This window comes from Coregonus clupeaformis, chromosome 6 (genome assembly GCF_020615455.1).
Source record: "Coregonus clupeaformis isolate EN_2021a chromosome 6, ASM2061545v1, whole genome shotgun sequence".
Taxonomy (NCBI): domain Eukaryota; kingdom Metazoa; phylum Chordata; class Actinopteri; order Salmoniformes; family Salmonidae; genus Coregonus; species Coregonus clupeaformis.
The window spans coordinates 32,308,394-32,319,671 of NC_059197.1; the positions used below are offsets into that span (position 1 = coordinate 32,308,394).

At 45.9% G+C, this 11,278-nt stretch overlaps 2 protein-coding genes across 2 annotated transcripts; one reads left to right on the forward strand and one right to left on the reverse strand.

The window, feature by feature from the left end:
* Window positions 1-533: 533 nt before the first annotated feature.
* sfrp2l (secreted frizzled-related protein 2 like) lies at window positions 534-2,651 on the reverse strand. Its single transcript, XM_041878124.2, has 3 exons — window positions 1,736-2,651; window positions 1,547-1,627; window positions 534-1,426 (listed from the first exon to the last, which is right to left on the reverse strand). Exons 1-3 carry the CDS (start codon window positions 2,262-2,264, stop codon window positions 1,068-1,070), a joined length of 969 nt encoding a protein of 322 aa, XP_041734058.1. The 5' UTR covers window positions 2,265-2,651; the 3' UTR covers window positions 534-1,067.
* Window positions 2,652-2,779: 128 nt separating this feature from the next.
* Window positions 2,780-9,804, forward strand: LOC121567816 (ragulator complex protein LAMTOR1). The gene is made up of 5 exons (XM_041878125.2): window positions 2,780-2,944; window positions 3,954-4,099; window positions 4,192-4,269; window positions 4,377-4,494; window positions 8,391-9,804. Exons 1-5 carry the CDS (start codon window positions 2,903-2,905, stop codon window positions 8,481-8,483), a joined length of 477 nt encoding a protein of 158 aa, XP_041734059.2. The 5' UTR covers window positions 2,780-2,902; the 3' UTR covers window positions 8,484-9,804.
* The last annotated feature ends 1,474 nt before the right edge of the window (window positions 9,805-11,278 follow it).

Genomic DNA, 11,278 nt, shown 5'->3' on the forward strand with positions numbered 1-11,278 from the left:
AAGGTTATTATTTACTAATTATGATGTCATAATAAACATACAGCAATACATCACTGGTAGGCTACAGGGAAAGTTCTTCATATGGTGGATCTACTGACTCAAGACAAGAGATGGAGGGGGGCAGAGAGAAGGGGGCGGTCAGAGAGAGAGAGAGAGGGGGTGGAGAAAGGGAGAGAGTGAGAGACAGAGACAGGCAAAGTGAGACAGAGACAGGCAGACAGACAGACAGAGACAGACAGGCAGAGACAGACAGACAGATGGAGAGACAGACAGAGACAGGCAGACAGAGACAGACAGGCAGAGACAGACAGACAGATGGAAAGACAGACAGACACAGACAGGCAGAGACAGACAGACAGATGGAGAGACAGACAGACAGACAGGCAGACAGAGACAGACAGGCAGAGACAGACAGACGTGGGTGGATCAGGTGTACAGTCATAGGTGTGGAGTGTGTCTAGAGTCAGGTTTCTCTCTTGCCACAAACCGAAGGATCCAGAAAACACACACAGAAAAGAAATGTGACAACAGTATTTACGGCTCAATATAATGTTTATTAGACACTGTTACACAGCAGTCTCTGATGTTACTATCAGACAATAATACTCTGCTTTGAATGGAACTAATGCTGCTCTGTGCCTCACTGGTAACTGTGTCCTCTGACTCGGCTCACACAAATCATAATCATGTCCTCACATTTGATTTAAAAAAAACATTTTCTTTAATATTCAGCAAGTAATACACAACACTGTACATAATTTGAATTTTTCCAAATGTCTCATATGTGACAGGTGTGCAGAACATGGATCCAACCACACAGACACTGGTCCTCTGATGGTCTCCCTTCTGCCTAGCCCCTTCCCCACAGGTCTTCATAGATCTGAATGGACTGGATAGATATGATGAAGGCACCACTTCTCCAGAGCTAGGTGATATGAATATGAGCGGGATATGGAAGAAACAGAGTCCAGGCCTAGAGGCTGAAATGTAACAGGGCTGTGGTGTCCTCTCATCAGCATCCAATTGGCCAAATTGGGAAGTCTCTCTATGCTTGTTTGATGACATAATTAGCAGGGTTGTTTGAGCAGTCTCCTGATGAACTTCTTGAGTTCTTTGACCCCCCTCCTCCACCTCACCAGACTAGAGAGGACGAGCCTGCCCTCCTGTGCGCCAGCAAGGCCCAAGTACCACACCCCTGCCAGGGACCCCTTCCCCTCTCCCTCTCCCCCATCTGCCTCCTCCAGGGGAGGACAGGTGCAGGTACCCCCCTCCTGCAGCCAAAGGGCACTGTAGGCCATGGCCCCCCCGACGCCCTCGGCCCTCTCCGCACCTCCACCCTCCCACCTCAGGATGCGACTCCGGCCCAGAGGGACTATCCTGCGGTCACCGCCCTCCACAGACACACTCCCGATACGCAGTTTAAAGGCTGAGTGAGGAAACAAAGAAATACCTGTCTGTAAACACTTTTTCAAACATGTAAACACGTTCTAGACCTCTATAAGCCTCTGTGTAAAAGTGTAACCAATGCCATACACATATCACTCACCATATGGACTGTTGCAGAAGTTGTTCTGGATGTCTTTCTCTCCCTCAGCGGCCAGACTGCATGCATCACAGATCACTGTTCCTGAGGACACCAAGAGACATGCCACGGAGAACAGGATGAGCGTGCGTGTGTGAAAGAGAGTGGAAATGTTTTGCAGATGAGCAGCTCTCTAAGATGATAGGCACAAACCCTTTGATACCCCCTCGTGTCCCTCTTCCTCTCCCTTCCGCGCACACTCTGTGTCTCGGGTCGTGGTCGGAATGCAGAGATGGGTCCCGCACGGGAACCGGGTGCAGTTGAACATGTCGGGCCACGGGAACCCAAATGCGCTCATCACGGGGAGACAACCGTCCCTCACAGCCTCGCACAGCCCACGGCAGGGGCGCACGGGCCCCTCCGGTAGGCACACCGGAGCGAAGAGCGAGCACAAGAACTTCTTGGTATCCCGGTGGCAGAGTTTGGAGACCAACGGCAGCCACGCGGCCGACTGCTGCTGGGCTACTTTCAACGAGTCGTGCCCCAGCAGGTTGGGAAGCCGCATCTCCCGGTAACCGACGCCGTGGCACAGAGAAAGTGTGCTGGGGATGGACTTACACACCGAGCGAACAGTGGAGGAACTGAGACTTTCGGACGCAAACTGAACGGAGCTGTCTATGGACAAAACCGAGGCGAGACAAATAGACACCAACACGCAAAGTGATATTTTCAGCTGAGCCATACTGACAACAGGTGTAGAATAAAAACAAAGCAGCGCAGTGGTTGTTCCGCAGTCCTGAGAAGTACGTAGCTAGTAGTCTGATGTGTAATGAGAGGGCGCCTGGCGTCACCCAGTCATGCAAACTCGTCAAACGACTTCTTACATCAAATGCAATGGTTATTGAGGGCTGTAAAGTGTCTCTGTAGACCGGGGGGCGTCTGAAAGATGACTTTGCTCTTTTATCTTGCGATAGCAGTCTCCCCAGAACCTGCCCCCAACGAGTCTGTGCTAGCGATGTATTTTTGCCATCTCTCCGTTCTGCGTTTTCCTTACACCCCGTCTGTTTTATGCAGGTTCTATGCCCCAGTCAAAACAATAACAAGTCACCCTTCGCGAATCTTAAAAAATTTAACACCCTTGTCACGTGACTGGGGAGTCTGTGTCCCCATGCCGGCTTCACAGTGGCCGGATGTCACCATGTTTGTTGCCCAGCCCTTAGTTGCGCAAAAACTGCTGTCATGTGATAGGCTGCGTTTGTAGTAGGAGCTGACAGAAGCGGTCAGCGAGAAAGTGGACCGAGACTGTTTCTCTTATTATATAGTTTCCCGGGTGGAGAAGTTGGAAATTGGGTTCGCGTGCCTGGCAGACATCCGGACGCCATGGGTTGCTGTTACAGCAGCGAAAACGATACCACCGAGCAGGTAGCTAACGCAAAGCGAGTTAGTTATCTAGGGTGCAAACAACTCTTTGACAGTCAAAGTATTTTCTTTCTTTGGGGTCATCAGGACATTGCGAGACAGTTTGTTATATAGAATTCCACTAGCCAAAAATATGGTGCTTCATTGCGCGTTAAAAGGAAGCTATTTTTAAGTTAGCCAACTACGACCCAGCAGATAGTTAGCTAGCCAGACCTTTCAGAGATAACTGTTAGCTGTGTAAGAAATAGTGGGCCTAGGGAATGTAATTATCTGATTGGCCAACACACCTAAAGTTTCAAAATAGTGACAACCTTTGCTGACAATTATAAGCAGTATCTAGTTTGCTAACTAACTTAATTAGTTAATCTGTATACGTCAGTAGGTAGCTACTTGCAGGGCAGACTAAAAGTTTAAATTCTCACCAGATGATGATGATGATTGATCAATCAGTTTCGGTAAAACGCGACCACTTCTGTAAATAGGGCCTCAAAGGTTCACATTCGGTTACGCCGTTGGAACGTGTTGAACTTGCCAGCCAATCAACTTCTCCCAGATGCATGTCATATGATCTCAGATTTCCCATCCAGTTGTGACAAGCCAAAATTGAATTTGGTGAAGGGAAATTACGTTTTATTTTCCCTTTTGGAAAATGTGAGGCAGCGATTGCTTATTACTGTTTATCAGACGACTGTTATACACAAATAGCCTGCCACTCCTTAGCTATACTGTTGAAATATACACACCAGTATCATATCGGGTTAGGTAACTATTTTTGGGGGTTCATTCTTCTCTGCCTGTCACAGCAGCAGATCCCTATTGACTTAAAGTGATCAGGGGATGAGTAGTAATAGTATGTAGGGGTAGTAGGGTGCCCTTTTGTTTTAGACTTTAGTTCAGAGGTCATATCATACTCATTTTAAGAATAAGCAAGGTCAGAATCTGGTTACCTTAACAGCCTGTGATTGAGGATGTTGTGATAGTTTGTGAGCGTGATGTGTATGTTGTGGCTCAGGACCCTGAGGCAAGTAAGCCGCTGATCCCCCACCCGAACCCCGACAGCAAGCCCCTCAACGGCACAGAATGGAGGTCTGCCAGCGTACCCTCAGCCCGCAAAGACGAACAGGCCCTACTCACATCTATCCTTTTCAAGACAGCCCTGTAAGACACACAAACATTATTTCTCCTCCCTCATCATGGATTTATCCATTTGGGATTTAATTCTGCTGACTACCTGTGTCTCTATTTCTTAGGAACATCATCGATGTCTCGGCTGCAGACTCTCAAGGCATGGAGCAGCATGAGTACATGGACAAAGCTCGGCAATACAGGTGGGTGTGTGGAGGTAGTTGCTTAATGTGTCTTGTGTTTTGGAGTGGGTTTTGACTGGCCTTGTTCATGTGTTTCAGTACTAACCTGTCTTTATTGTGTGTTTCAGTACAAAACTGGCCTTGTTGAGTAACAGTCTGTCTCAGAAGAAGCCTCTCCCTTCCCTCACCAGCCAGCCACACCAAGTGCTTGCTAGCGATCTGGTGCCATACTCTGATGTACAACAGGTGAACGCACGCACGCATGCACGCACACTAGGGGTGTAACGGTTCACCAAACCCACGGTTCGGTACGTATTGCGGTTTTGGGGTCACTGTTCGGTTTCGGTACAGCAGGAAAATGAAATGCCAACAGTTACTCTAGTTAATTTTTGTTTATTTAAGAAAATACAAAGTGTTGGTATTCCTGATTCCATATGATCATGAGTCGTATAATGCCGGATGAGCACAATCAGGAATAACAACACTTAATTTTCTTAAATGAAAACTCCCGATTACGCAACAACAACACTAAAATAAAGTGCAATATGCGTGTTGAATCAATGTGTAGACATGGCTCAGACATTGTATAGACCTATGCTATAATGTTTTCTTACAAAGAGAAAAAGATGCATACTTGTGCGACTCTCATAAAGAGAGCTACTTAACAGTACTTGATTTCCCACTCCGGGGTAATGTGATGGGCTGTCACTGCTAAGTAGCTCTCTGTAGCCCTGGAGGTCCATCCATCTGTAGGACGCACAACACAAGGTGCCTCTGATGAGACATCAAAACGGCAAAGCATCAATACAGGACTTAGATCGAATCCTACTACACCGGCTCTGACACTCGTCGGATGTGGCAGGGCTTGCAAACGATCAAAGAGAAACCCAGCCACGAGCTGCTGCCCAGTGACGCGACCCTACCAGACGAGCTACATACCTTCTATGCTCACTTCGAGGCAAGCAACACTGAACCATGCATGCGAGCACCAGCTGTTCCGGACGACTGTGTGATCTTGCTCTCCGTAGCCGATGTGAGCAAGACCTTTTAAACAGGTCAACATTCACAAGGCTGCGGGGCCAGACGGATTACCAGGACGCGTACTCTGAGCATGCGCTGACCAGCTGACAAGTGTCTTCACTAACATTTTCAACCTCTCCCTGACCCAGTCTGTAATACCTACATGTTTCAAGCAGACCACCATAGTCCCTGTGCCCAAGAACGCCAAGGTAACCTGTCTAAATGACTACCGCCCGTAGCACTCTCTGATCTGTAACCATGAAATGCTTTTAAAGGCTGGTCATGGCTCACATCAACACCATCAACCCAGACACCCTGGACCCACTCCAATTCGCATACCGCCCCAACAGATCCTCAGATGACGCTATCTCTATTGCACTCCACACTGCCCTCTCCCACCTGGATAAGAGGAACACCTATGTGAGAATGTTGTACATTGACTACAGCTCAGCGTTCAACACCATTGTGACGCTGAGCTCATCACTAAGCTCAGTACCCTAGGACTAAACACCCCCCTCTGCAACTGGATCCTGGAATTCCTGACGGGCCGCCCCCATGTGGTGAGGGTAGGCTGTTTCACGTTAAAGTCTACACCTGTTGTATTCGGCGCATGTGACAAATAACATTTGATTGGCCAATTTATTGACAACTTCGGCTTTAGCTTGCTGATGTAGAGTGGTTACTACCTGTTTGCTGAAATGGGTGCAAGAGGGCGAAGTTCGTAACGTGGCTCGAGCACTTTGACGAGGTGCTGAAACCCCTTATTCTTCTCCACCACAGAGAATGGGTGCATATCCACGGCTATAAACATACCTACCGCTCTTGTAATTTATTTGGCTCGGTCAGAATCGGCTGCAAGGGGCTGCTTGAATGCCGAGGGGAGATGAAGTTGGGTATTTTTTTGCGTTGCGGTCTTGCGCCGGTGGTAGGAATACTGGGGTGATATCGGTGTAAATGTGTCAACATGTTTGAGGTGTTGGGAGCTGCATAGGCTGTTCTCGTTGAGCAGTGGCAACATACTCTCTCTGTCCATCACCGTTGTAATCTACTGGGAAACCAAAATGTTCCCAAACTGGATATATATACGATGATGGAGAATCCTCCGGGTTTATGGACCCCCCACTCGCCATCGTACAGAACTAGTTCCTGGCTGTGCCTCACAAAAGGACAGTTAAGATTTGAATTTTGACTACAACATGCACATAGGCTCTAGTTGTTTCAACGGATTAGCCTGAAATGTTATTTTCAGCTCCGATTTACTCGAGGCATACAACGCAGCGTAGGCATAGCTAATATGCCTAGTTTTATTTCTTTCTTTTTATGTTATGTATTCATTTGGATTCACAGTGTGGACCGAACTGAGGTCCCCGACCGGTTCGGTACGAATATGTGTACCGTTACACCCCTAACACACACACACAGTGCCATTCTCAGACATACACTACCAGTCAAAAGTTTGGACACACCTACTCATTCAAGGGTTTTTCTTTATTTTTACTATTTTTTACATTGTAGAATAATAGTGAAGACATCAACACTTTTAAATAACACATATGGACTCATGTAGTAACCAAAAAAGTGTTAAACAAATCAACAGATATTTTATATTTGAGATACTTCAAAGTAGCCACCCTTTGCCTTGATGACAGCTTTGCACACTCTTGGCATTTCTCTCAACCAGCTTTATGAGGTAGTCACCTGGAATGCATTTCAATTAACAGGTGTGCCTTCTTAAAAGTTAATTTGTGGAATTTCTTTCCTTCTTAATGCGTTTGAGCCAATCAGTTGTGTTGTGACAAGGTAGGGGGGGGGGTATACAGAAGATAGCCCTATTTGGTAAAAGACCAAGTCCATATTATGGCAAGAACAGCTCAAATAAGCAAAGAGAAATGACAGTCCATCATTACTTTAAGACATGAAGGTCAGTCAATACGGAACATTTCAAGAACTTCGAAAGTTTCTTCAAGTGCAGTCGCAAAAACCATCAAGCGCTATGATTAAACTGGCTCTCATGAGGACCGCCACAGGAATGGAAGACCCAGAGTTACCTCTGCTGCAGAGGATAAGTTCATTAGAGTTACCAGCCTCAGAAATTGCAGCCCAAACAAATGCTGCACAGAGTTCAAGTAACAGACACATCTCAACATCAACTGTTTAGAGGAGACCGTGTGAATCAGGCCTTCATGATCGAACTGCTGCAAAAAAAACACTACTAAAGGACACCAATAATAAGAAGAGACTTGCTTGGGCCAAGAAACACGAGCAATGGACATTAGACCGGTAGAAATATGTCCATTGGTTTAGAGTCCAAATTTGAGATTTTTGGTTCCAACCGCCGTGTCTTTGTGAGACGCGGTGTGGGTGAACAGATGATCTCTGCATGTTTATTTTCCACCGTAAAGCATGGAGGAGGAGGTGTTATGGTGTGGGGGTGCTTTGCTGGTGACACTGTCTGTGATTTTATTTAGAATTCAAGGCACACTTAACCAGCATGGCTACCACAGCATTCTGCAGCGATACGCCATCACATCTGGTTTGGGCTTAGTGGGACTATCATTTGTTTTTCAACAGGACAATGACCCAACACACCTCCAGGCTTTGTAAGGGCTAATTCACCAAGGAGGAGAGTGATGGAGTGCTGCATCAGATGACCTGGCCTCCAGAATCCCTCCACCTCAACCCAATTGAGATGGTTTGGGATGAGTCGGACCGGAGCGTGAAGGAAAAGCAGCCAACAAGTGCTCAGCATATGTGGGAACTCCTTTAAAACTGTTGGAAAAGCATTCCAGGTGAAGCTAGTTGAGAGAATGCCAAGAGTGTGCAAAGCTGTCATCAAGACAAAGGGTGGCTATTTGAAGATTCTCAAATATAAATTTCTTTTGGGTTACTACTTGATTCCATATGCGTTATTTCATAGTTTTTATGTGTTTCTACAATGTACAAAATAGTAAAAATAAAGAAAAACCCTTGAATGAGTAGGTGTGTCCAAACTTTTGACTGGTAGTGTACGTCTGAGAATGGCACCTGTTAGTGTATGGCAGCTCTGGAGCTAAAAAACAAACAAACACATTATGTAGCTAATTGATGCATGTTAACCTATTTTGTTCTGATTTGATTTACAGGTGTCCAAGATAGCTGCCTATGCTTACAGTGCAATCTCTCAGATCAAGGTGGATGCTAAAGAAGAGCTAGTGGTTCAATTTGCCATCCCCTGATCTGCCTTCTACCCTCGGCCCTCTGGCCTCTGGTATCCATAATTATCCCCCCGTCCCGTCCCCCATGCCCGACTCTGTGTCCCAGTCCTTGTGCTACCCAGCTATGGCACTAGCAACCTGCTGCTACAGCTGAGAACTATGACAACTCCCCTGCTGAAAGGGTTAACCAACCTCCCCCCCCTTGCCCTGCACCCCTCAGAACCACCTTTCAAAGCCACCATTCATCCTTCCTTCACCAGCCGTCAAGGAATTTTTAAACTCTCTCATCACAGTATAACGATAATGGCTGTCCTTTTGTTTTTGTTATTTTAAAATGTCTTGTTTGAAGAGTGACTGCTTCTAATTAATGAATAAATGGTTGGCTAGGCTGCTCTGGCTCTGCGTTTTCAGGAGTAGCTAGCCTCGTCTGATATGCAGCTACGGTAATGTACTAACCAACCACAGCTAGGAAAAGAGGGTGATTTACCACACGTCCAAATGTAGCACAGGAACAGGACAAAAAAAGATGTCCACAGCCAGCCAACCCACTATAGTGAGCATGGGGATGCTGTTGTTCTGACACTGTGTGGACCCGTCACCCAGAACACGCATCCCACCCTTCATGTCATCAATACTAATATCTACAAATAGCCCTCACTATAGTTTTCCTTATCTTTGTTAGAATCCTTAGATTGACCTAATGTAGTAAGACAGAACTGGGTTGGGTTGGTTTAAAAACAGCAGGGACTTCGTTCAACTATAGTATCTAAGGTCAAATCCGACATGACCCGTGTGAGTCTTGCTTTGTGTTCTGCTGGTGATGTTAGGGGACAGGTGTGGGAATCCACATGGAGAAACATCCTTCCTCTAAGCACTTTAATCATTTAGCTGGCAGTCCTTGGATTCATATCTTTTATATTTCACAGAAACAATAGATGGGGGCGGGGCTTAGAGTGAGGGCGGGGATCTGGGTGGGTGGGTAGTGTTCAGGGGCTTGTAATGTAAATTAATCAGTTAAGTGTTTATGCCTTCTATGTACAGATTTGTGACTCAGTCAGAAGCAAGAAATGGATTGTATGCACCTCTCCTTTGTAGAGCATCTGTTGGTCAGGATTGGCTAAAGCTCCAATGAGGCGGTTTTAGGAGCCAATCAAAACTAAGGATACAGTAGCCCAGTTTTTATGACACAATAACCCTTTTAACACCCAAGTTTGTTAGATTTTTAAACAAAACAGATTGTGACGAGTTACTCACATTAACCAGAAAATAACAGCTATCATGGCAGTTTGGGATAAACAACCATAACCTGTGAGTATCCTCTAAATTAAAACTGTCAGAGGTGTTATTGTGATTATTTATTTATGTTTCAAGTGTATTTATGCTCTGTGGCGGGGTGTGTGTGGGTGCCTCTCTGGGGTCTTTAAAGGGATGATCTGGAAGGCTGTGTCCACAAGACCTTTAATTTGGGCTTTTTGCAGTGTACTTAGAACGCTAAGTATGTTTTTGTTTTGTTACTTCAATGTGTAATATTACCAGGATTACATTGTTAATTTCTTAGGCTAGTACCAAAACGTTTAAGATATTCTGTTAATCCCCCCCATTTAATTATGTAATGCACTAAAGACTTTCAACAATGACTGGTGTTCTGTAGCACTGTATAGAGAGAATTGTGTGGGGTAACATTGCAACACACCTAATGAACACTGAATCACATCTCATTTAGTATTCGTACCATAACGAATGGATATAATTTAAAAACACTTTCTAAGATGTTATTTACCATGATAGGGATTCTCCAGTATGTCTCATACCTACTGATTCACGTGGTAAAGTGTACATTCTCAGATCCATATTTCAACACAAAGTAACACACCTATACTGAACAAATATAAACGCAACATGTAAAGTGTTGGTCCCATGAGCTGAAATAAAAAATCCCCGAAATGTTCCATTCCCACAAAAAGCTTCTTTCGCTCAAATTTTGTGCACCAATTTATTTTTTTACACCCCTGTTAGTGAGTATTTCTCCTTTGTCAAGATAATCCATCCACCTGACAGGTGTGGCATATCAAGAAGCTGATTAAACAGCATGATCATTACACAGGTGCACCTTGTGCTGGGGACAATAAAAGACCACTCTAAAATGTGCAGTTTTGTCACACAACACAATGCCACAGATGTCTCAAGTTTTGAGGGAGCGTGCAATTGGCATGCTGCAGGAGTGTCCACTAGGGCTGTTGCCAGATAATTTATTGTTCATTTCTCTACCATAAGCCGCCTCCAATGTCGTTTTAGAAAATGTGGCATTATGTCCAACCGGCCTAACAACCGCATACCACGTGTAACCACGCCAGCCCAGGACCTCCACATCCGGCTACTTCACCTGCGGGATCGTATGAGACCTGTCACCCAGAGGGCTGATGAAAATGTGGGTTTGCACAAACTGTCAGAAACCATCTCAGGGAAGCTCATCTGCGTGCTCGTCGTCCTTACCAGGGTCGTGACCTGACTACAGTTCGGCGTCGTAACCGACTTTAGTGGGAAAATGCTCACCTTTGTTGGCCACTGGCACACTGGAGAAGTGTGCTCTTCACGGATGAATCCCGGCTTCAACTGTACCGGGCAGGTGGCAGACAGCGTGTATAGCATCATGTGGATGAGTGGTTTGCTGATGTCAACGTTGTGAACAGAGTGCCCCACGGTGGTGGTGGGGTTATGGTATGGGCAGGCGTAAGCTATGGACAACGAACACAATTGCATTTTATTGATGGCATTTTGAATGCACAGAGATACCGTGACGAGATCCTGAGGCCCAT

Bases quoted from the DNA above. Each gene is read 5' to 3' on its own strand.
- sfrp2l (XM_041878124.2), bottom strand. From the start codon at position 2,264: ATGGCTCAGCTGAAAATATCACTTTGCGTGTTGGTGTCTATTTGTCTC. The intron at 1,628-1,735 runs GTTTGTGCCTAT...TGGTGTCCTCAG, and splicing joins ACACGAGGGGGTATCAAAGG to GAACAGTGATCTGTGATGCA. The intron at 1,427-1,546 runs GTGAGTGATATG...TTCCTCACTCAG, and splicing joins CTTCTGCAACAGTCCATATG to CCTTTAAACTGCGTATCGGG.
- LOC121567816 (XM_041878125.2), top strand. From the start codon at position 2,903: ATGGGTTGCTGTTACAGCAGCGAAAACGATACCACCGAGCAG. The intron at 4,100-4,191 runs GTAAGACACACA...TCTATTTCTTAG, and splicing joins ATCCTTTTCAAGACAGCCCT to GAACATCATCGATGTCTCGG. The intron at 4,270-4,376 runs GTGGGTGTGTGG...TGTGTGTTTCAG, and splicing joins GACAAAGCTCGGCAATACAG to TACAAAACTGGCCTTGTTGA.